At 52.7% G+C, this 24,518-nt stretch overlaps 1 protein-coding gene across 32 annotated transcripts in view; it reads right to left on the bottom strand.

Annotated features, from left to right (window-relative positions):
* PRKAG2 (protein kinase AMP-activated non-catalytic subunit gamma 2) overlaps positions 1-24,518 on the bottom strand; it is a 268,436-nt gene that overhangs the window by 126,847 nt on the left and 117,071 nt on the right. The window contains exon 1 of one of the 32 annotated variants that reach the window (XM_072763179.1): positions 21,865-22,638. The exons of 29 other annotated variants lie outside the window; for them this stretch is intronic. In XM_072763179.1, coding sequence (XP_072619280.1) covers positions 21,865-21,958 — 94 coding nt within the window. In that variant the 5' untranslated portion in view covers positions 21,959-22,638. Of the gene's footprint in view, positions 1-21,864; positions 22,639-24,518 lie in introns of those variants that run through there. 2 more of the 32 variants (XM_072763180.1, XM_072763181.1) reach the window with 2 other exon arrangements.

The raw sequence follows: 24,518 nt of genomic DNA on the forward strand, positions 1-24,518 counted from the left end.
CCTGGGCCCCACAGCCACCCCGTGAACACGGGCTGCAGGCTGAGTGTTGGGGGAGTGTCACTGGTTGGGTTTGGTGCCATCAACCAGGAGCCCCACCTTCCCCAAGGGGGCCCAGAGCTGGCAGCACTCTTGGGACTCCCTGGGTGGCAGGGCCACCTCTCAGGTGACGAGCAGCCAGGAGGATCCAGTGTCAGGGTGTGACTGGACACCTGGGAGCCGGCCTTCCTCCCATAGGCTGCCTGTCACGTGATGTAACAGGACCAGGTGGCTCGTGACCCCCACCCTCACATGTCCCCTGGTGTCCCCCTCTGCTCTGTGGCTCTCTCATAAATGCACAGAAGGGGCCTGTGTACCAGAGCCTGGACCTCTGCGTGGCTGGCTCCGGGCCTCAGAGGCCCGGAGCCAGCCACATGGGGTCTCTCCCCTCTCTCCTTGGAACTGACCTTCCTCTCAGGCCCCACAAAGCTGCAGATGGCAGCCACAGGGACAGCCCTACAAGGTCCTTCGTTCTGGTCCCCTGGGTGAGAGAGAGAGAGAGAGAGTCCCTATCCCCACAGATCAGACAAGACAAACTGCCCTCCTCGGCTCGAGCAGCTGGCGCCCACCTGGCAGCACCCTAGGGCCGGAGTGTGAGCTGCCTGCTGGGCCAACCAGGGGCCACGACATCCTGGGGCTGCCAGCTGGAGGGTGAAATTAGGTTCCCGTTACCACCAAAGGGGGTCATTGCTGGTCAGACACTGGCTGGCCACGTGCCAAGGGAAGATATGACAAATCTCTCCTACCCTGATCATCACCTTCCACGGAAGCTTATGTGCAGTCCCAAGCAGAGAAGTGTCCCAGTCATGCAAATCCATGCCACTCGCATTTACATTTTCCATACCACTCATTTGGCTGTGGGATACTCTCAGCAGCTTGCCAGCGCCCAAAGCCAATCTTACTTACAGGGTGCCCTGTGTGTTTGGTCACAAGTGGCCCTGCCACGGGGGAGCCGAGTGCAAGCGGGCATGGGTGTCCTCTGCTCACTCTACAAACACTCCTCACCCCGGTGCACTGATCTGTCTTGGGAGGTGAGGCCGTTTCCAATTTCTCCTTTCTGTGGCCAGATAATTAAATCAAGGCAGGATAACAGAATGTGTTGATCACCGAGAACGGGAGACTCAAAGGCAAAAATCCCAGAAGGGCAGCGGGTCAGTGGAGAGAGAATTCAGAGCCTGACATCTTCGAAATCAGATACGCTGGTGTGCAAATCTGAATGCCCTAAACTGTCTTCTGGGAGTGCAGGGAATTTGGGGCTTTGTTATCTTTTGCTCTGACTCCCCACCCTCCACAGTGGCCCCCAGGACAGACTCTCTTCTTTAATTCCAGAGCAGTGCGACACACCCCTGATCACAATCCTGGCTGTTTCTTCAAGGACTCCTCGGCGCCTTTGCTTTACTTTTTAGCATGGAAAAATTTAAACACATATAAAAGAACAGAATCAGGAAGTCCCATCTTCCCCTCACCCGGCTTCATTGACTATGAACTCACGAGGACAGTTGTATAAGTGTCCTCTCTCTGACGCCTGCCAGGGAACCACTTAGAAGGCTCGTTAAAAAATCCCTGGGCCCCATCCCAGACCAAGTACCTGTCAGTTTAGGGGTGAAGTTCAAGACTCGTACTTTTTCCCTACATACCTCCAAAGGAGTCTCACAGACCAAGAGTGTAGGGGTTCATTCCAGAGGAAGGTTGGGGGCCAGGAGCTCCCCAGGCTCAGGTCCCCGCCCTGCCACTTACTGACTGGCTCACTTCAACAGTGTCTTACACTTTCTCAGTCTCATCTCCATCTGAATGTAGATATTATACAGTTGTTCTGAGGAATAAACACAGCAGCATGGGAAAAGTGCCTGGCACACAGCAAATGCCCATTAAACACCTGTTAGTGTTGCCCTGCTTTGCCATGGTTGGTTTCTAAGCCCAGGGGAAAATGTACACCTGGAGTTTTTTTTTTCTTTAAAGAGAGGGAGAAGGAGAGAGTATAAGCAGGGGTTTGTGTGTGGGTGGGGGGCAGAGAGAGAGAGAGAGAGAGAGAGAGAGAGAGGGAGAACCTTAAGTAGGCTCTATAGCCAGTGGGGCTTGATCTCATGACCCTGAGATCATGACCGGAGCCAAAATCAAGAGTTGGATGTTTCACTGGCTGAGACATCCAGGTGCCCCAGGATGGAGACTGTGCAGGGGCTTTGTCCAAATCTATGAGCTCTGCAATCTCCTTGCACCAAGGCAGAGCCAGCCTATGTGTTTCTGTTTAGGGTCACAGACCTGAAGAAAGCAATAGGCAAACCAGGGAGTTCATATCTTGCTATTGGCCCCCAGGGGTCAGATATGGCATCGAACCTGAAGCTCCCTTTTCTTTATGAAGAAAGCTCAAGGAGACTAGAGAAGGATACATGTTGAAGAGCTTACCATTAGATATCAAGCATGTTACCAAGGGAATAGTAATAATGCCACGTCTTCCTAGGCCCCTGTGACTCAGGGCTTTCATGAAAGGGGTAGGGGGCCGGGCAGACTAAGCCCACCTTGTCCAGCCAGGACTGGATCCAATCACAAACCTTACTGCAGCGTTTGCCATGCATGGAGCTCAACCCACCCCACACACAGTAGGCGCGTAACAGATGGGGGACACACTTCCCACCACGTTGACGTGGAAACCAAGGCTTACACAAAATCGTGCTTAACATGGTTGCATAGAAATTTATTTTGCAAATAACAGGGATTAATACAATTCTCAGTTCCTGGTGTGAATTCCTCTAAGGGAAAGAGTTTCTACAACCCAGAGCACTTCAGAAAACTTGTAGACCTGAGCAGGCAGCTGGATCAAAGATTTAAACCTCTCTGGGGCAGCCGAGGGCACATGGGGGCCGGGGGAAGGGACAGCATCAAAACTTTAGCCTCCATAACCTTTTAGGGGAAGGAGTGTTGGCAGCAACGAGAGCAGCAGCAACTTGCTCTGTAAGAATTTGGGGAAACAAAAGAAGGAAAAAGGTTGCCCTTATAAAGTTAAGTTTTGAAAAACACATAAAGAGGACGTAATTAGCCATTGATGAGAGTTACCCAAGAGACTGATTCCATGGCTCAAGAATTTGGGAACACCCATAACTCCACTCAAGGTGACCTGGTCACCTGCAGGGAGGCAGAAATAACATTTTACTCTAATGTAGTAAGCAGAAACTTTTTGGAGAAATTCCAAGCCAAAAGAATGGTGGAAGGATGGTCATCCAAGGGCACAAAACAGGAAGCTCCAAACGCCTTTCCACACATGGGCCAAGGGAAGGGTGGCCAGGCTCCAGACTGTCCGAGATCACACTAGAAGTCACTCAGCAGCTGTTGGGCTGGCTCCCCACATTGCTAGGCAGGTAGGGTACTGGTGTATGCACCCTGGTCCACGTGTGCCCATCATGCGTGCCACGGAGATGAGAAGCTTTAGACCTGGATGGTTTTATGAGCTGAGAAATAGATGTCTTCTTGGTGAGCTGAAGAGAATGGGTTTTGGAGCCTACAAAGGTGATGACCCATCCTGAGACCTGGCGACCCACCAAGAAATGTCACCGTGTGGGAGAGGTCTCTTGGTAGCTTTGTCTCACCCTTGCTGGGGACCTCCCTCAAATTTACTGTACAATGTTGGAAGGGTGTTTGCCCACCCAGCATCTTTTACATCTTCCCTATGCTTGGTTTCTAGAGACAGGGAGAGGGGCTCTGTAGTGGGGAGATTCACTTTTCCAGGCCCCCCAGTGGTCGTAGCATGCCTCCAGGAGACCTAGACTGGCCCATGGACATCCTGAGCCAAACTTCACAGAAGCGGGTGCAAAGCAGAATCTCCTGGTTTCTGGAGATGGAGGCTGGATAAGTCTGCTCAGGCTGCTATAACAGAATAGTACATGCTGACACGCCGAATGCCCTCAACAACAGAAATTTCTTTTCCCAGGTCTTGAGGCTGGCAAGTCCAATATCAGGTGCCAGCACGGTCAAGTTCTGGTGGGGGTCTCTCTTCCTGGCTCGTAGATGGCTGCCTTCTCACTATGTCCTCCCATGGTAGAGAGTCTCCGTCTTCCCCATTTTAGAAGGCCACCAATCCTATCTGATTAGGTCCCCACCCTTATGACCTCATTTTACCTTAATCATCTCCTATATGCCCTGAATGTAGTCACAATGGAGGGATGGGGCTTTAATATATGAGCAGAGATGGGGAGCACTGCGTGACAGGAGTAGTCCTGGCATGCCTGGGGCCTGGCACCCCCAGTGTGGCCTGGGAGTCTGCTGCCCCTGCTCTGGGAGTGACTTTGGGCGTTTCTTGAGAATACTCAGCTTGGTACTTGGCATCCCACGGATTTTGTGAGCTATTCAATATCCTTTGATAATTTTTTTTTTCTTTTTTGGTCCACTTAAACTAGCTGCAACTAATTTCTGGGCCTGTGGCTAAGCTTTCTGACGCTAGGCCAAATAGGACCCCTTTCCATGGAGTCCAGAACTAACTTTTCTGAATTTCCAAAGGGGATTCCCTGGCTCTTGCTCACCAAATATGATGGAGGCCAGCCCCCTCCTCCTCTCTCATAGCGTTGTTCTGTTAGAATCTCCTGTGAAGGGTGCTTTGGGGCTCTAAGTAACAAAGTCTAATACGAACTGGCCTGAACAATATCTGCCTTGGGCCAGAAAGTCCAGGGTGGGGCTGTGTGTCTTCTCTCTGTCCATCAGGGCTTCAGCTACTTTTCCTCATGGTCACAAGCAACTGCCAGCAGCTGGGGTAGTGTCTATGTTCATGTTGTAGAAGGACAGAAAAAAGATAGAACACTCTTCTTCATACCTCAGAATGGCAGTCCCCAACCCAAGTCAGCAGCTCTCAGCTGGGACCAGGATGAGTTGCCAGGTCTGTCCCAAGTCCCAGTTTGTCAGGGAAACTGGCCATCCTGGGGCAAGTGCTCAAAGGCCTGGAGGAGCCAGACTGAGCTCCAAGTGGCCCTTAAGTGGACTCGAGCAGAACAAGTCCAGCCAGCAGGGAGGGTGTGGATCCTAAGACACAGATTGACCAGGGTGACCCCTCCAGAAGTATATCCCAGCGGTCCCCAGCTGTGTCATAGGAAAGGGGGCGGGCTGCCCAGGGGGGCTGGTGGAGTGCAGGATACGCGGGGCAGGCCTCCAGTTTCCGGTGGGGATGAAACAAAGCACAGGCCCAAGAGTGACAGTAAGGAGGACGAGACAGCATCCCATTGGCAAAACCTGGGTCTGAAGTCAAGCCTTGATATGCTGCAAGACGCAGGCGCCAAGATGGGATTCCACACAGCAGAGCTGTATTGGCTTCCGGGGAAGGGTGAGAAGGGAGAGCAGGGCAGGCAGGGGGAGCCTCAGACCGGATGTGGGATGACACCCGGGCTTGAGGGGGCAGGGAGGATCGGATCGGGAGCAAGAGCCTAGGATGCAGCACGGTTGTGAGAAAGTTCTGGCCAGGCACGTGGGGAGCTGCCCCTGCAGGAAGAGGCCGACTAGCCCCTGTGCACTTGGCGTCATGGCTTCTCCTCTGGACACAAGGACATCCACCCTCAGCTTCCTTCTCCCTCAAGCATTAAAACCTACCCCTGGGAAAGAACCTTCTCTCAGTCCTTGCACTTCCTGCTTCCCTAGTGGCTCATCTCTCCCTGGAAAGGGGGCTTTGCTGTGATAAAGGAATGCAAGTGGTTAACAGGCAGGGAGAACACAGAATTCCCTCCATCCTGAAAGAGTGAGGTTCTGGTGGGACCCACGGAGACAGCAGCCCGGCCTCCATGGGCTTCTCGGCCAGCACCGTGGCCATCCCACTGTCAGCCAACAGCTCAACACCAGTCCCTGCTCGGGGGCCGTCACTTTCTTATTATGGATGTGCTGCTAGCACACCCAAACTGATAAGACACAGGCCCCAGGTGGTGACGGAAAGACATTCCTCCCTTCCCCAAAGCCTCTGAATCCTCTGACCAGGTCCCCACTTCTGAGCCTGCCTCCCCAGCCCCACATCCTGCCCTCCCCCTCCTCCCTCGGGTCTCTGCCTGTAGACACAGGGAAGCCAAAGACTGTGGGTAGGGAAGGCTTCCACCCTCCACTGAGGGGGAGCCACAGAAGCTCTGTGCTGGAGTCACTGGCTCCTTCTCTCCCCCAAGCACCTGCTGAGACATGCAGGGGCTCTTGGGGTTGACGTCAATTCTGAGTCAGGGTCGGGTCACCTCTGAAGCATTGGATCATTTCCTTTGGCCAATGCACAGCCACCCTGATGAAGCTTATGATCCCCCCAGGCAGGCCAGGAGGAAGAGGGGCAGCACATATTTTGGGTTGTGTACTGGGGTCCTTCCTCCAGGGGCCCTGGACTTCCCTTCATTCAAGGGGTTCTGGGTCTACACTGGCTCGGGTCTGGGAACCGATTGTTTCTATTATTCCAGTTAGACTTTCGTTCACTTGACCTAGAACATGCCCACATATACAGATAGGAATGTAGCAGGCTTCCCTGTATCTCACTCCTGGGACTAGCACCATGAAGCAGCCGACACCCTACTCTGTGTAAGGCAGGCTCTTCCCATTGCTGCTTTGCTCTGCTGTCCCTAACGGTAACCAAACCCATCTTGCCTTTGGTGATTAAGTGGTGCCACTTGGCCCCTGATACCTGGGATCTAACTGTCCTCCTTACATTTAGGATTTCCAAGGCAGTGGCACCACTTCCCACTATAATTTCTGACCCTTGGAGAGGAGTGACCATATTGCTTTGCCAAGATGCTGGGGCTCCCCTTACAAATTATCTGTCACCATCTTGATGAGGAGTGCGTCCTCTGGATTCTCCTTGGGGTGCGACTGGAGGGTGGTGAGCAGGTCTTACTCTCACAGTCCAATGTCCCGAAGCCTTTAGATCCCCTTCCTCTGGAGTGTCCCATGGCAGGCCTGGCATTTCAACTCCATTTAGTGTTGGCCACCTTTGGGTCCATGTTTTAGCCAGCCATACCAAACAACCTGCAGAGCCCTTCCCCCTCCCCCAAAGCCTCTGAATCCTCTGACCAGCCCCCTGCCCCCAGAGATCTTCTGCAACCTCTTGGCAAGCCCAGGAGTGAGCATCTCCACTGAGTGAGCCACTCAGCCTTGCTCCTGTAGGCAATGCACTCATGGAAAAAGGTGACTCTCCCATGGGCTGTTCTTCTCAGAGTCTCCCAGGTCCGGAAAACCTGCAAGAACCCTTAGAAGGCAGGCTGGTCCTCACTCACCTGCAATGAATGCCAGGCCTGTCTCTATGTCCCAACTGCTCTGCTCCCCAAACCACACCCCCTACCCCAGGCTTCCTGGGTCTTTCTCAACCATTTTTCCTAAGGACCCCATGCTCCCAGGCCACCTCCCCAGGCCAACGCCAGTGTCCTAACCCCCTGCACATCTCCTAACCCAGAGTCACTAACCTCTCCCATCCCCAGTGCCTTGCTCTGTGTGACTGGCTAATTGGTGTTCAGCAGCTAAACGCCAATTTGGACAGGCTTGAAGAGACAGAGGCCTCTGGGAAGGATAATGGAACAGCAGATGATGCCAGGATCCAAATGCATGCCACCTGAGCTGAAACTTGCACCTTTGCAAAGTCGGATGTTGGGGACCTGGGGCCAATCACTGTATCCCTCAGATCACACTGCAGGTGGCTGCCCCTCGGGTTCCCGTGGGGGCGCAATAACCCAGTGATAACTCGAGCTGGTCTCCAGTGGGTGTCGGGAGGCTCTCCCACCCACGGGTGCACAGGCAGCAGCGGGGCTCATTTCACTGTACACAAAGTCAGCACCACAAGTCTGGTCCCAGGCTGCCAGTGACGAGGCCCACTGCTGCCTTGCAGGGCTTGCAGTCTTGGTGGGGAGAGATGACCACATCTGCTGACTGGTATCCACATACAACGGAATACTGTGCCATCCAACAAAGGAAGGAAATCCTGACACAACACGGATGAACCCTGGGGATGCCGTGCTAAGCGACATAAGCTACTCACAAAGGGACAAATGCCACATGACTCTACTTACATGAGTTACTACAACAGTCAAATTCACAGAGACAGAGGATGGGGGGTGGGGTGGGGGTGGTGCCAAAGGTCAGGGGCCAGAGAATGGATGTTTATGTTTCAGAAGGGCAGGAAGAAAGTTCTGGGGATGATGGTGGTGGTGGTTGCACAGCAACGCCAATGTTATCAATGCCATAGACCTGTAGCTTAAAAATAGATAAATGGTAAATTTCATGGTTACATGTTTGTTTTTTTACCCCAATATAAAAAAAATGCAAGAACAAAACAAAAATAAAGAGGGGCGTTATCACTTGTCGCTACCATGTGTGGCTCATGGGCAGTCAGTTCCAGTGACTCAGAGAAGGGAGTCCCTGGGAAGGTCCAAATCCAAGCAGCCCAGGTGCCCCCACCTGCCTCTGAGCTGGACCCAGAGGGCTACTTCTAGTACCTTGGCCCAACCACTCCCATTTCAAACTTACTTCTCACTGTCACCCATATCCATGCTCTATTTCACCTGAATCTCAGAGCCAGGGCCTTGAGAAGGTCTCCATAAATCGTTCATCCAATGTTTAAAAACGTGCCCTTGTTGTAGTGACTGGCGTTGCTGAGCACCCACTGTGTGCGGGCAGGGTGCTCACCTTCGGAGGGTTGCCAGCCACACCCTGGCGGGCTCAGCTCAGCCCTGTCCAGGTGGGCGCCCCCTTCCTGCAGCAGCCCCCTCCAGAACACTGTCCTTCCACAAAGATATTGGGGCCCCATAGATGCTTGTGATTACGGGGAACTCTTTCAGGCTTTTGAACATTTGACATTTTTAGTTTTAGTTTTTTTTTTTTGTTTTTAGAAGACTTTATTTTTTTAAAAAGATTTTTTATTTATTCATGAGAAACACAGAGAGAGAGGCAGAGGGAGACACGAGATCAGGCCCCATGGGGAGCCTGATGGAGGACTCGATCTCAGGACCCTGGGATCACACCTTGAGCCAAAGGCAGATGCTCAACCACTTGAGCCACCCAGGCATCCTTAGTTTTTAGATTTTTAAGACAGAACAAAATCCATTTTAAAAATGCACATATTTCATGCGGGGAATGGTAGTGAATATTTCTCTCCTGTGAAGCTGAGTTCTGTTTTCCTACGGGATGAGAACAAGGTAATCCCACCCCTTGAACCACTGGAAGGCTCTTCCTACCCCTTGCTAAGCTCACTCCTGCCCCTGCCAACGTTACCAACTCTTTCAACTCCTTTTCATAGAGGACAGGATTTTCAGGTCTTGTATCACCCTGATAATTAAGTCCCTGACCTTGAAAAATGTTTACAATCCCACACAAGAATTAAAATTTAAGATTAATAATAGAGTAAGGCCCACCCGGAACGACTGTTAATAATTCAGTATTAAATCCTGTGATTTGGAGCATAAAGTAGAAGACAGATGAGGTCTAAGCAGGGGAGGCTTCTGTGCCCCTGTGGCCCCGGGAACGCTGGCAGGGGACTGGCCATCCCACCCCAGGCCTTTCTGCTTTTAGGCTGGGGAGGGGGGCGGGTAAAAAGGTCCGAACAGCTACACCGGACACACCTCGAAATCTGTCTGGGGACTCGCAGCTGAGCAGGCTGGGCCCTCCCCCACCTTGATTTCCTTTGGTTTTTCTATCCCAGGGATGAGGTGATCTATTTTTAGTATAGAGGCTGCTGTAAGTGAGAAGTTGCTATAGCGACAGCTGGTGGTTACAAACCAGGTCCTGCTACAGTTCCCAGTCATAAATAAATCCCAAACGCCGAGCCCCAGGAAGCACGCAGCTTTAGAGATGGGAGGCTCCTCCTGGATCCACCAGGGACCCCGCCTGCAGTGCTTCACAGTGTGCAGTGAAGAGGCTGAGCCCGAGTGCTTGCTGGCGGGGGAGCCAGGCAGGACGTGGGGTGCCGGGCACTGCCTTTCACTGCTTCCCTGGGGGACTGATGCTGTGCCCCAATTCACCAGGTGAGGGAAAGCACCTGTGTCTGCGTAGAGCTAGATGATGGGCGGAAGGAGTCGATGGTGAGAACAGGGCACCAGGTGAGGAGGTGTGGAGATGTGCAGACATGGGATGCCTGCGGGGCTCAGTGGTTGAGCGTCTGCCTTCAGCTCAGGGCGTGATCCCGGGTCCGGGGATCGAGTCCCACATGGGGCTCCCTGCATGGAACCTGCTTCTCCCTCTGTCTGTGTCCCTGCCTCTCTCTCTGTGTCTCTAATGAATAAATAAATAAAATCTTAAAAAAAAAAAAGTGCAGACATGGCCTCTGCTTAGAGACTAGCCTGGGAGGGGGGTGCTGCACATACAGCTGAGCTATCAACCGGGACTCCCCATGTGTGTGCGCTATGACCAGCAGTCCTTGCACGTGTCTAACAGAGGTGTGCAAACGTACAAGAACACTCATGGTGGGACTGGGTCAGAGCCCCAAACCGGAACCCGCCAGGCAGGTGGGTGGAGGAGTTACCGTCTGTGCAGAGGACCGGGTGTTCCTCCTCTGGCGACTGAAGAGGGTGAACAGTAGCTTATGGCAGCAGCCGGGCCACATCTCACAACGAGTAAGGGAAAGCAGCCAGATGATGAAAACCAAATCGTGTCTGGACCCATGATAGAACATTCCACGCCAGACCATGCTGGTCTCGGAGGGGAAGTGCCCCAGAGGGAGTGTGGGAGAGGCTTCTGGGGTGCTCTCATGAGGCTCTGTCCTCGATCTGTGCGTTGAGTTACACAAGCATGTTCAAACTGCAAATTTGCCACCTATAGGATTTGTACATGTTTCCGTAGGCTTCCACTTTAGTAAAATCTACATTGACAAGGTTTCAAAAGTCAGTGTTGCATTGTTAATCAAGTATCAGTGAAGCAGTACCGGAGGTCGGTTTGTGTGTGGGTGCTGGGACCTTCTAAGAGCAGTGGACTCAAGCCCTGTCTGGTTACTAGTCCAGGGACAGAAGTGCCAGGCCTGGACCTAAGGACAGGGTGATTCCAGGTGATCTACCACCAGCCACAGGAGCTCTGCTGTGGGGCTACACAGGAGAAGGGAGGCTGGTGTAGCTGGGAAGGGGGACCCTGGACAGGCTTTGGTAGGCAATGGCAATCACCCCCAGGCTGGGCACACCTTGAGGGCTCCTGGCCCACAGGTGCCAGCCTGAGACACAGCTCATCTTCCTGGGGTCCCCTCCAAGACCATTACTCAGGTCCTAGCCACAGCTGCTCTGAGGTCATCTGGAGACTATGGCCACCTCTGATTCTCCTCTGATCAGCTTTGGCTGCACTGTGACCAGGCTGAGTCACCCAGGAGCATCCCCATGGCTCACAGACTGCCTGGGGCAGCAGTCAGAGTGTGGGTGAAGAGTGTGGCAGAGAAAGGGAGGCTTTGAGTGTTACTGCAGCCAAGGGGGTACAGGTGGCCTGCCTCGCACAATATTCAGTAGAGGGAAGCCCTATGAAAAGGGTGCCCAGAATCGCGGGGCCAACGCTGCCTGCAGAGGCCTGAGACACTCATCTCCCTTGACAGACTGCTGTGTGTGCCTGACATGTCTCTTGGCCTCAGTTCTCCCATCTGTGAAATGGGAACACCCCTCCACCATTCCCTCCACCTGCCTTAACAGAGTTCTTGAATATAAAACATTGTAGAGCAAAATCATGTGAGACCATCCCTAATAGCTCACAGTGATGTCCCTACCACCCAGGTCAGCACTCAAGGTCCTGGCTATGTCCCAGCACCAGTTCCTTCTCACACTGGCCTCCCTCTACTGTACCACATGACTCCCTCCTGGACCTGGCTGGCTGCTGCATGGTCTCCTACTTGTGCCTCAAGGCTGGCGACCAGGGCCCTGTACATGGCAGTGCGGGGAGACATCTGCCCAGAGACGCCCACCTCAGAGCAACAGGGCGGCCCAAACGCAGGTGGCAGGAGGTGTGAGGTAGGGGCTGCCCCAGGGGCTGGAAACACCTGCAGGCCCCTCTCCTGGGTGGGGGAGGGGGCAGGGGAGGCCAAGGGAAGCTGCTGCGGAGGCCCTGGCTCTTCCCTCTGGATCCTCTTCTAACACCTTCCTTGGCTGACACCCCTTCTGGAAGCCCCAGCCTGGCATTCTAGATTCTGTCAAACCTGGCACCATTTTCTTTCTAGAATTTTCTTTGACTGCCCCCCCTCTCCCCGTCTCCATCACTTCAGCCTCACCACCCAGGTCCAGTGCAAAGAGAGCCCAACTCTGCCCAAGCCCCAGAGCGTTGAGCAGCAGCGCCCATCCTGGGGCCTCTCCTGTAGGCAGGTGTCCTTAGGCCTAGCCAGACCACAGGCAGCCGTGAGCCACATCTTCTCATATGCTCACCTCATTTTTATTTTTATTTTTTTATTTTTTTTATTTATTATATTCAGAGAGAGAGAGAGAGAGAGAGAGAGGCAGAGACACAGGCAGAGGGAGAAGCAGACTCCATGCACCGGGAGCCCGATGTGGGATTCGATCCCGGGTCTCCAGGATCACGCCCTGGGCCAAAGGCAGGCGCCAAACCGCTGTGCCACCCAGGGATCCCTCACCTCATTTTTAGCACCCGGCTAATATACACACATAATAATACGTACATTTATCTGACAGATTACCTTGGGGTTTCTGGCTTATCTAATGATGTACAACCAGATACACATCAAAAAAGAAATGTGTCAAAACCTGGTTCGTACAGAGTCCAGACTGCACGGCCTACATTCAGGCTCAACATGCGGCCCGAAGGGCTGGTCTGAAAGCTGCCAGCGTGCCTCCCATCATACCCATCTCTCTCCATGGTGGAATCTTTTCAAACGAATTCCTATTTTTTTAAAAAAAGATTTTATTTATTCATGAGAGACACACAGAGAGAGGCAGAGACCCAGGCAGAGAGAGAAGCAGGCTCCCTGCAAGGAGCCGGATGTGGGACTCGATCCTGGATCCTGGGATCACGCCCTGAGCCGAAAACAGATGCTCAACCACTGAGCCACTCAGATGTCCCACTAAGCCATATTTTAAATCCACAGAAAGGGATACAGTAATTTCAAGAAAATGACTTATTTATATAAAGCATCAACGGGTCTCATTTTTTTTCAGTGTAAGTTTAGAATATCAGCATTTTCTTAGAATGAGTCTTCTTGCATATACTGAACACACAGCTCTAGGGAATATGGAGCTTAACCAAGGTCAGTAGCATGCCTCAGAGACAGGGCCCTCCTCCCAGGCTGGGCCACCCCCTCCCACTGTGCCTCAGTGTCCTCCTCCTCTGGAGGAGCAACACCTATGTGTAGGGAGAAGCTCACAGATCACTTGCATGGTCCTCCAGGAACTACTCAGTGTCCAGCACAGATCAAGTTCCACATTAGGTTCTATCTGTGAAGATTTTGTTCTCCTATTTTACAGAAAAATCTGAAATCGTAGTGGCTTCAGCAATGGAGAGGTTTAGTCTCCTTTCACACAAAGGATGCCTGGCAGGTAAGCCGTCCAGAGCCCCATGGTAACCCCGACTCCTGTCTCTATATTCCACTGTCCTGAGTCCTTATCTTTGTCCTCAGCAGTCACCTTAGGGTCCAAGATGGCTGCCAGAGCTCCAGTCATCACACCTGCATTCAAGGCAGGTGGAAGGAAAGGGGAGCAATGGGGAACCACTGTTCCCCTCTTTTACGAGTCTTTCCCATAAGCCTAAACAACATTCCACTTTGCAGCTCACTTAAGAACGCTGTCACGGGTCCTTGCAAGCTTTGTGCAGGCCACAGACTGAGAACCAGGTCCCGTTCTTGAGGAGGGGGCAGGTCACAAATGTGGGCAACAATCGGATTTCTGTTAGGGGCAGAGAACGAGGCACAGTCTCCACCCCTGAGGGGTTTGGTGAGTCCTGGCGTCGTCTTTTCTATCAGCCTGGAATGAGGGCATACTCCCTGGGGGCCACGGTTCTCTGGGCACTCGGCACCCTTGAGCCACCTGAACAATGCGGAGCCCCACAGTGGAAACCTCCAGCAGAGCTCCACTGTTTCTTGTTTGGGAGAAAACCTGCTTTTTCTAGGGTGGCCCCGGGGACCCACCTCCTGTGAGGCTTTGTGGATCTCAACGGGAACATCCGGAGCAGGAGGTTGGGGCCCAGCCCGCATGAAGGGGCGCTGTGCTGAATGGGTGCCACCCGGGATGACCTTCCAAGTGCTGAGACACCTGTGTCACTCCCCTGAGCTCTGGGCTGCCATGCTAAGGGCCTCTGACACAGCAGGCCTGGACCCCTTGCAGCTCCCCTCCCATTCCTCCCCTGTCACTAGACACCCAGCTGGTGACCTCAGCCTAGAGCCACCCTCCCCTCCCTGGCCCCAGCCCCCACTGGACCCTTCTGACAAGATCTCAGTTTACCCTTTAACGTTTATCATCCTTCATCCTACGCTTTTGGGACCTATTGTTACGTGTTTTCTCAAAGTCTATGTGCTTCCCCACTGTGTCACCTGCAGCCACATCCCACAGGCTATGGCTGGAGCTCAACAGAGTGAACAACGGAGATGGAGCGGGACATGCAGACACCAGAAGAGGCAGTGATGCCCATGCAGGGAGCCAAGGTGGGGCAGAGAACCAAGGTGAGGGCGCAGGCCAGGTGGAGGAGCTGGGCCCAGTGGGAGTCAGGGCAGTGAGGCTCAGGAAGGCCTCAGGATGGACGCAAGCTGGACTCAGACCGTCTATTCCACATCTCCTGAGGAAGGTACTGGCCAGGCCACACCTTCCCATCACGTTCTTACAGAAATAAGGGCACGGACTCCACACCAGGCGGCCACAAAGCATCCCTGCCATCTGCCCGCTTGCCCGCCAGGCACGTGGTTGGTTCATGGCGGCACCTGCACCCTCACCCCCAGATGCTCACATGGCACTTTCTGTGGCCTACAGAAACCCCACTGGGGACACACAGCCCTTCACCTTGGCCCACAGGCACCAGACATGTGCCCCATACTCAAAAGACCGTGTCCTTGAAAGGAAAGGCAGAAACCCTCCCCCAGAGGGAAGTAGCCTAAGGGGAAGCCGGGTATGCAAGGCCCAGAAGGCCAGGGTGTCTGGACCCTGGGTGCTGGAGGCTCAGCTCTCAAGGAAGCCAGACTGTCCCCCTGCAGAGTTGAAAACACTTGGAAGTAAAAGGTAAAGAGGAGTCAGAAATATGGGAATGTGATCAGATACAAACTACATTTTCTGATTTTCTGTGTTCTTGTTCTGAAATCTGAGTCCTCACCCATGGGAGAGAGGCTGCCCCTCCCAGGGCCACCAATTCTTACACAGAGCATGCCTTCCATAGGCAAACAGACCAATCCAGAGCCCCTACTCAGTACCTCTCCTCGGGTTCTTACACTCAGAAGGCATGATTTGCACCCCTTCCCAACCCCCGGCCTAACCACCCCAGGGCCAGGGACCAACAACCGGAGACAGCCTGACACCCCCACAGCCTGCTGGAAATATTCAAATTAGTCAATTCTGAAGCCGCTAACCCTGCCTGGCCTTGCCTTTCCTGTGGAAACCCCAATGAAGGCTCCCGTAAACCCTCCCTTTGAGAATACATCTCCCCTTCATCTACAGGAGGCCTTTCTCTTTTTCCTTCTTTGCTCCATACTGGCAGACATTAAAAGGTTTCCCAACGTATATACACAGTAAACTGCCAACAGAAAAGCTTCAAGGGACATACGTGTTCATTCCAACTAACCAAAATTTCCCAGAAACTTTTGATGGAAGTGCATCTGTCCTGAAGGGGCTTCCCAAGGCCTTCCCTTCCCCAGGGACTGAGTATAGAGACAGCAGGTGCCAGGCCTGCCATCTGAAGCTCAGGGGGTCCTGTTCTCTGCTGGGTCCAGCCTTGTCTCCCAGCAAAGCTGTGTTTCTGAGGAGGAAGGGGCTGTAGGTGATCTGGTTTATAGATACAAAAGTGATAGAGAGATGGAACGCAGTCTTGGCTGGGTCCTAGTAGTTTCACCACTTGTTTCCTGTTCTTGATGAAATCCCTGGCATTAGCTGATTTGTGTTCCATCTTTCAACCCAACATGGGGCTTGGCCAAGCATTTCAGTGATCTGAGTGACCCAAACTGGCTTCTGAACCTGCCTTGAGCCTTCTACTCCCTCCTTCCCAGCAGTGCTCTTGCTCTGGAGCCCCAAGACCAGGTACCTGGGGACCCGCTTTCACAGCCAGGGATTTCTCCAGGCCCACCGTCATTGCATGGCTCTGGGGCCACTGTTCACACTGGACTCTTCAGGTCAGGCATAGGTGTGACCTGGGGCCTAGCTGGCAGGGCACACACGCCCTCCTGGGGGCTTACACTCTGGACCACTACCCCTGTCATGGGATACCTGTGAAGGCCAGCTGGGGCAGGGCCAAGGCCTGGGCCCAGGGGCATGTGGGACAAGAAGCCACGTAGGCCCTCAAGGAACATCCAAGGGCTGGTGCTTGAGAGCATTTGGACCTTGTATGTTTTTTCTTCTCAATCATTGAAGACAAACTATTACTTGAAGACAGACTTCATCCCACTCTTTAAATGTACCAACTTCTTGATTTCATCTAGAAGCAAGAAGCCCACACAATGCTTTCGGCTACCCAGGCTCCTGGGCCCTAAGACCCCCCCTAAGGGCCAGGTCCCTCTGGGAGGTTCTGGATAATGGAGCATCAGGGTTTGTCTGACCCCAGCCAGTTATTCCAGCCCTAAGCTGAGTCACCGAGCCATAGGACGCTTCTCTACCACTGTCCTGTCCAGACTCACTGTGTTTAAATCCCCCCTTTTCCTGAGTGTTCTTTCTCCCTTACTTCTCTATGTACTCCGCCGGCCCTGCAATCTCATCTTACTGCCTATCAGATACCTGTGGTGCCAGCATCATTTGTGCAGAGTCAGACCAGGGCTCCCCAGAGGACAGCAGCTCTGGGATCCATACTGCTTACACGCTACCTAACCTCTTGGAGCCCATGAGCACCCATTTCCCTGTCTCTGTTGTCACTCAGCCTGCTGCCAGGATGCTCCCCTCTGCTGGGACTGAGAAGGGAAGGGGCATGGAGAGTGACAGTTCCAGCCACCACTGTCTCCCCTAGTCCTCCTCCGAGACCCTGGGGCCACCACACAGATGGGGAGCCAAAGGACAGAGCGGAAGAGCACACAGCCCAAGGGAACGCACACCCCGAGCCTCTGTGCCTCCCGCCAGCCTGAGGGGTGGTGACCGCCTGCCCTGCTGAGTGATCCAGGGAGCCTGCAGAGAGGATGAATTCGGAAGTGATTAACTGAGATTTTCCCAGGAAGCCCTCAGCCGGGCCATGCCTTCCACCTGTTGTCAACCAGGGGCCCGTGTCCAGGGACCGCCAAGCAGTACATGGTAACGGCTGCCCAGGGGAGTCAGGGAGAGGAATGAAGAGCTCCTCCAGCAGGGGCGCAGGGTGGGATGGAAGGGGGCCAGCGAGCCAGGCCTCTCTCTCCTGATTTCTAGCTGAGATGGGCATTCCTACACTGTGTGCTGCTCCAGAAACACCATGAAATGCCCTCCTGTAATCCTAAAGGCCTCCATCCCTGACTGCTACGGACTCTGAAGGAACCCCCCCCACACACACACACACCCCGAACACCCAGCAGATGAGATGATGTATCTCCAGGAGTCCTCTGAGCGAGCAGAAATTTGGCAAAGAGAATAAGAGCCAGGGCTGGGCGGTTCCAGGTGGGCCTGGAACCACAAAGAGGCAGGGTGGGGGCTGCAGTCCCCGGGTGGCCGTAGGGAAGGCCCAGCCCTCAGGGCCCATCAGGGCTCTCCTTGGCCTCCAGGGGCTCCCTCTCAAGCAGATAGGACCTCAAGTCCTCTGCATGTCAACACGACAGTGAACAACCTGGCCTCCGAGCTCACCCTCCCACCTGGTCTCCCACTGAGCACTTGGGTCTGCCTCCTTTTGTCCATACACTGGCCTCTTGCTGCTCCTGGAACACAGCAAGGTGTCCCTCCTCAGCATCCAGGCTTCCACCTGGCTGGAAGGACCTGCACACAGGGGTCGGCATGGCCTGCCTCCTCGTGTCTCTCAAGCCTGGGCCGAGGAGATCTCCTGCCCACCCAGCTGACCCCTTATCCTGCCTCTTCCTCTATTGCACTCACCACCGCCTGGCATCGCAAATGAAGGCTCACTTGTCTGTTGAACAAGCCACAGACAAAGGACAAGTACCATGTGATTCCACCTGTGTAAGGTTCCTAGAGCACTCAATTTATAGAGACAGGAAGTTGAAAGGCAGGTGCCAGGGGCTGGGAAGGATGGGATGGGAGGGGCTGTTTGATGGGTGCAGAGTTTCAGGTGGGTGTGATGGAAAGTTCTGGAGATGGATGGGGATGGTAATTGCACAACAATGTAAATGTACTTACTGCCACTGAACTGTGCACTCAGACGTGGGTAAGGTGGGAAATCTTACCTTACCACAATTTAAGAAACCATCTCAGGGGTCTGCCTCACTAGGGGTGGTGGGTGTCTTGCTCACTGTTGCACCCCAGACACTGGTGGGACTGTCAGAGCACCCAGCATAGCTGAACCTGAGGATGGGAATGTGACACTGTTCTCCCTACTTCTCTATATGCTTAAAAACGTCCATGACAGAGAGGTAAAGATGTGTGTTTGAACGAAAGACTGAATGAACACTGATGTCTTTCGAGGTGACCGCAATTGCACGAAGGCCACGGAGGGATGGGCAGGGAGCAGAGGGGGACAGGCTGCGGGAGGCAGGACAGACCACAGACGCCACTTTCCAGCCAGGCCCGCTGCTCAAGGCCAAGGGCCAGGGACACTCCCCCCAAGTACCATGCCCGCTGCAGCTCCACTTGCAGAGAGCTGGGCCTGGCAGTGTGGGGGCATGAGTGCACCTGGGCATGAGGAACTCTGGAACTTTTTCCAGAAGTGGTTGTACATGGATCCCGAAGAAGACTAATGGGAAGGGGAGGCTCTCTGTAAAGCAAAGACCCATCAGATGTTCTGGTCTTCAGGGTCACTGAGGTACCCCTGCAGCACAGGGACAGAGCGCCAGCTTCTGGATGCACTCCTTGGCTTCCTATCTCCAGAGGGGTCCCCAGAAGGGATCCCTTAAGACTCCAAGTACACACATCTTTTAATTACTCCCCTCTACTTGCAGAGGGTAAAGTTACTGCAGCCAATTCTCGTCTATCTCGTCTAGCATAATCCTTCCTAGTCTTCCTTTTACAATTTTTATTATTATTGCCACAGGCTCTTTGTCGACATAATCTGGATGTCTGTGGGCCAGAGAGGCTGGAAAGTCAAAATCATCGCTTCCTCATCACACAGAGCATGAAAACCTGAGGTGCCTGACTCACTTTGCAGGGGAGCTGGGAAGACACTAAACTCTGAGGCCAAAACGATGAGCTTTTCATGAATCTGAACTTTCAGGGTGTTTTATCACAAGTCTTGAAGGTTCCAAATACCAAGGAGAGTCAAGCACCTGCAAAGCAAAATGCCATCCAGGCAAATACAAATGGACTTTGTGATTGCTGACCAGCCATGGCCTGATTCGGTTGCTCTGGCCAATCAGGAGGCTGTGGAGACAGATGTGTGCGAGTGTGTGCACGGGTGTATGTGTGCACATGGGTGCAGCAATGATGTGTCTCAGCCTGAGGAACTGCAGGAAAACCAGCCAGTGAGACAGGGTGTGCCTTGTTCCAGGAGGAACAGCTCTACCCTCAGCTGTAGCTGAGGACATGGTGAATGGCTGCCGGGACAGCAGGCATGGTCCCGGAGGGCGAGGACCCAAGCTGACCACCTGAGTGCTCTTGATTTGAGGGAAACGGAGCTCAAGCACAGGACACTGTCATCACCCTCATGGAAGCTTTCTTGGGGGCACAAGAGACTTCCTCTAAAACTCTGTGCTTCAGGAATAACTGTCGGAAACAGTGGATCAGGACGGCTGAAAGGGAATTCAGAAAACAAGAATCCCAAAGCAATATACCTGCTTATCAACCAGGAGCAGTGCCTCCCATAACCAGCAATTCTGTAGTGAGAATGTGTGATAGGGTCAGAATGACAGACGGGGCGCCCCCTTGGGGACACGTTCCTGTCCCTGAGGAGCCAGGAGATCACAGAACAGGTGACTGGACTTTATGGGAGGGATGGTTAAGCCGAGTCCTGAGGGGTGGCTGAGGGTTAGTGAGGCACGGAGGGCAGGGGATGTCCAGTGGACACTGTGCTGTTTTTTCATTCAGCATCTCCCTGCCTGGCACTGTCAGAGGGGCCGACACCTGCCATCAGGCTTTCCTCTTGGCTCCTTGCACATGGAGACTAACAAAATCAGGACACGCCACAGACCTGGATGCCTGAGCTTCGGCCACCTCCAGCGCCTCAGCCTGCTTCCCAAGCCCCTGAGGGAGGTTCTGGAGGGAGCCCTGATTTTCCTGACCCCAGTCAGAGCTGGCATTTGCATGCAAGCACCGACAAAACTTAATTGACATTCAAATATTATTTTTTATCTCCGAAGCATAAGAGATATGATGACAGCCAAATTTTAAGTGCAAGAGGAGAAATCACAGTCTGGCAAATAATAGGCTTTTAATAATGGGTCTGCCCATCCCCATTAGCAAAATGAGACTTTTAGTTAAATATTGGGTTTGGATTTAATTCCAAGGTAAATGAGTGTTTATTACTTTATTATTTAAAAAGAGTCTTCTTTTCAAACCACACCTATGACTCAAATCCAAGACATCTGCCATTCCTTTCCAGGGCAAGGGCATGCGTCATGCTCCTACCTAACCTCACCATAGCATCCTATCACATACTACTCCTGATCCTTCACAAGGTTGAAAACTCCCTGGTTCCAGGGATGCTGTGTCCTTTGGTCACACTCCCCAGGGTCACCAGCCTCCCACTGGGGCCGCCAGAGGCTTTCTGGAAGTAGCTGGTTAAACTGGATTAGCAAGCAAAGTCAGCAAGTTTTATATTCATCTGTTTGAGATGTTTTGCCAAAGTCATTTCTCTACTACGACGCATGAGGACTGTTTTTTTTTTTTTTTGACACCATGTCACATTCCACTCAAGAGACACAATTTAAGGCACTGCTCAGCTTCCCCCATCTTCACGACCTCTGGGATGTACGTGTGGCCCTGTTGCTCAGGAACATCCCACGGCAGACAGGCAGTAGCCACCAGGAACTTAAAACGAAGAAGCCTGCCATCCAATTTTGAGTGGGCAGGTCTTAGCCAGGCTTCTGGGAGCTAAGACAGCTTTGGCATCTACCTGCCGCACCAGCCAGCCAGCCAGAGGGAAAACCTACCCCAAATCCACAGGTCACTGGAAGTGCTGAATCGCAGACGCTCCCCCACCTGTCCTGGTCACGCTGGTTCCCCTCCCTGTGTGTGGAGAAGCTGAGGCAGGTCCCAGAAGCCAGGGAGACCACAAAGCAAACTTCTCCCCCAGGGGACACAAATCAGGCTGGTGCTTTTCCCTCCCACATTAACCCTTGATCGGTCTGATTACTCAGCCACAGTGCCTAGGGTCTGTCCCCTTGACCCATAACACTAGTCTTCTCTATCCACACACATTTTACCTTTAACAGCCAAAATAGTCCCAGCCCATTCTTTCTTTTTCCCAAGCTGCCGGTTTTGCCTAAATGAACGACAATCTAATTGTTCCCTAACCCCATCGGGCCAGGTGTGGTAAAACAGAGGGGACAGTCTCAGAATAGCGTTGGGTAGTTCACTGCAAGCATTACCATCAACAAGGAGACCCTTGTCACCCGAGTCCTCTAACTACCGCCTGGCAGTTAGTTCTGCACACAGCTCCTGCTTAGAAGGCTGTGCACACACACACAAACTGTGGGGCGTCCCCCCTCTGGCCCAGGGCCAGCAGAGAACCGGGCAAAGGGCAGGGTCCTACCAAAAAGGCCATGGGGCTCCGACTGGCGCCTCTCAGTGCTCCGGTTTGGATCCTTGTGCTTCTTGTTCCCCCTGAGACTGCCGAAGCGCTTCATGAGTAGCTGTGGCCCCACGAGCAGCGGCAGGTGACCATGCCAGGACCCGCAGAGCCCCGCGTCAGCACCAGGTGGCAGGGAGCCAGGGCAGGGGCAGCATCAGCCGGCAGGTGTGGGGCACCGGCAGCCTCAGCCAACAGGAGCCCTTGAATCCAGGGGCCCTCGCCAGGGGCCCTCACGCCCACACAGGTGGGTCCCTCTCAGGGCCGGCAGCCTGGGGACTTGCAGGGCAAGGCCAGCGCAGTCCTTCCTCCGAGGGAGAGCTCAGCTGCCCTCCCCTGCACGCCTCCGGAGTAGCCCGCTGGCCTTAAGTAGGCAAGACCCCGCCGGAAGCGCGGCACAACCTGCCGCGGGTTTGTTTATGTGGCTAAGGTCAGCAGAGTGCTCAGACGCTCCAGGGCTTTTTCCTCCTTAAAATCAGAAAAGGAGGCAAGACTAAATAGGCAAGCGGCGCCCCGGCCCGCCGGTCATGTGCAGATCTGCAGATGTCTCTTTAAAAAGACTGTAAAAGGAAACCGCCCTGGACAGACAATTCTTGGCACCAATTGGCCGGAGCACATTCCCATTATGACATGACATCACACAACTATTTTGATTCATGTGTTCCAGGGTTCCACGGGGTCAGGAGGCTCCAGCTGCTTCTTGGTAGAGGAGCCACGGGTTCCCAGGCTGGAAATCACGGAATCTATTATTTCAGCTCGTGCTCCTTCGCGATGAGAGATGCGAGATCACCTGTGAGGTGGGGCTACGGGGACCCCTGGAATTCCCCGGAAGGTTTCTTCAGCAAATGCACACTTTGAGCCCTGGGCTTGTTAAGAATTGTAGAATGACAGAGCTTGCTTTTATTTATTTATTTAGTAGACACCACACTCGCAGGGAGCCCCACATGGAGCTGGAACTCACCACCCTGAGCTCAAGACCTGAGAGGAGATCAGGAGTCAGATATTTAACCTGATTGAGCCATTCAGGACCCCTAGAATGACAGCGCTTTTAGAAATTTTAGAAAGGATCTAATCCAGCCTTCTTCCATTACAGATGGGGAAGTTGAGGCTCAGGAAGGGGCTGAGACTTAACCAAGGTCCTGTAGCTAACGGCGGAACCAGGGCTAGAATTCTAATCTTCACTCCTAAGCCAAACCCTGATCTAATAAAACACAACAAAAAAACCCATACGTGTTTTGCAACTAATAAACCAAACTTTAAAAATATAATAAACCAAACTTTAAAAATAATTTTTATTTTTATTATTTTTAAGATTTAATTATTTATTCATGAGAGACACAGGCAGAGGGAGAAGCAGGCTCCCTGCAGGGAGCCCGATGTGGGACTCGATCCCAGGACCCCAGGATCACAACCTGAGCCAATTTTTAAATTAAAAAAATTTTTTTTTTCTGATATCTTCACTAGATTAAAGGGAAGTTACAGGATGTGCTATTGACTAGCTTTCTGATCTCAAAAAGTTACTTCTCATTTCTGGGCCTCAATTTCCACTTCTGTGTATCAAGATAAGACTTGATCACATTAGGATTTCATCTAGTCCAGAAGTCTGAACTTCTAATGTCTGTTCGGTGTGCCTTTTCTTTCCTGCTGGGACTGATGGACAGAAACAGTGATCAAATATTTGTAGCAAGCATGCATGAATGAACAAACAAAATAGTTTTGCCCTCAAGGAATTTGCAAATAACAAGGATAAACTGTAAAGCAATAGTAACTGCATAAAAAAGGCAGAATGTGATCAATCCCAAGTGGCCAGTATAGACCATGAGTGCCATCAACACACATGGATGGAGGGGCAATTGTGTGCCCCCCACCCTTGGAAGGGAGAGCTTGAGTTGGCCTTGAGGGTTAGAGGGTCCTGAGGAAAGGAAAGAGGCCAGGTCAGCACAGCCCCCAGAACAAGCTGCAAGACCCACCTCTAGTTGGGACCCCCAGTGTACAAGTGGATCATCTCTTGTTAAAAATGGTAGCCCAGCTCAGGTGGATTGGCAGTTTAATGCCTGCCTTCGGCCCAGGACGTGATCCTAGAGACCTGGGATCGAGTCCCACATCGGGCTCCCTGCATGGAGCCTGCTTCTCCCTCTGCCTGTGTCTCTTCTCTGCCTCTCTCTCTCTCTGTCTCTCAAGAATAAATAAATAAAATCTTAAAAAAAAAAAAATAGTAGCCCATACTTACTGAGATTAAACTCTGAAAAAAACAGCATAGGTAGACTTTTCCCACCACTGAGATTTTTCTTTCTTTTCTTCTTTTCTTTTTTTAAAATGTATTATCAATTCAGCTCCTAACAGAAGGTGAAATGTTCTCCTGATTTAAAAATAAAACAAGGGCAGCCCGGGTGGCTCAGCGGTTTAGCACCGCCTTCAGCCCAGGGCCTGATCCTGGAGACCCGGCATCGAGTCCCACATCAGGCTCCTTGCATGGAGCCTGCTTCTCCCTCTGCCTGTGTCTGCCTCTCTCCGTCTCTCATGAATAGATAAATAAAATCTTTTAAAAAATAAATAAAAATAAAACAGGGACGCCTAGGTGGCTCAGTGGTTGAGTGTTTGCCTTTGGCTCAGGGTAG

The sequence above is a fragment of the Vulpes vulpes genome, chromosome 7 (assembly GCF_048418805.1).
Source record: "Vulpes vulpes isolate BD-2025 chromosome 7, VulVul3, whole genome shotgun sequence".
Taxonomy (NCBI): domain Eukaryota; kingdom Metazoa; phylum Chordata; class Mammalia; order Carnivora; family Canidae; genus Vulpes; species Vulpes vulpes.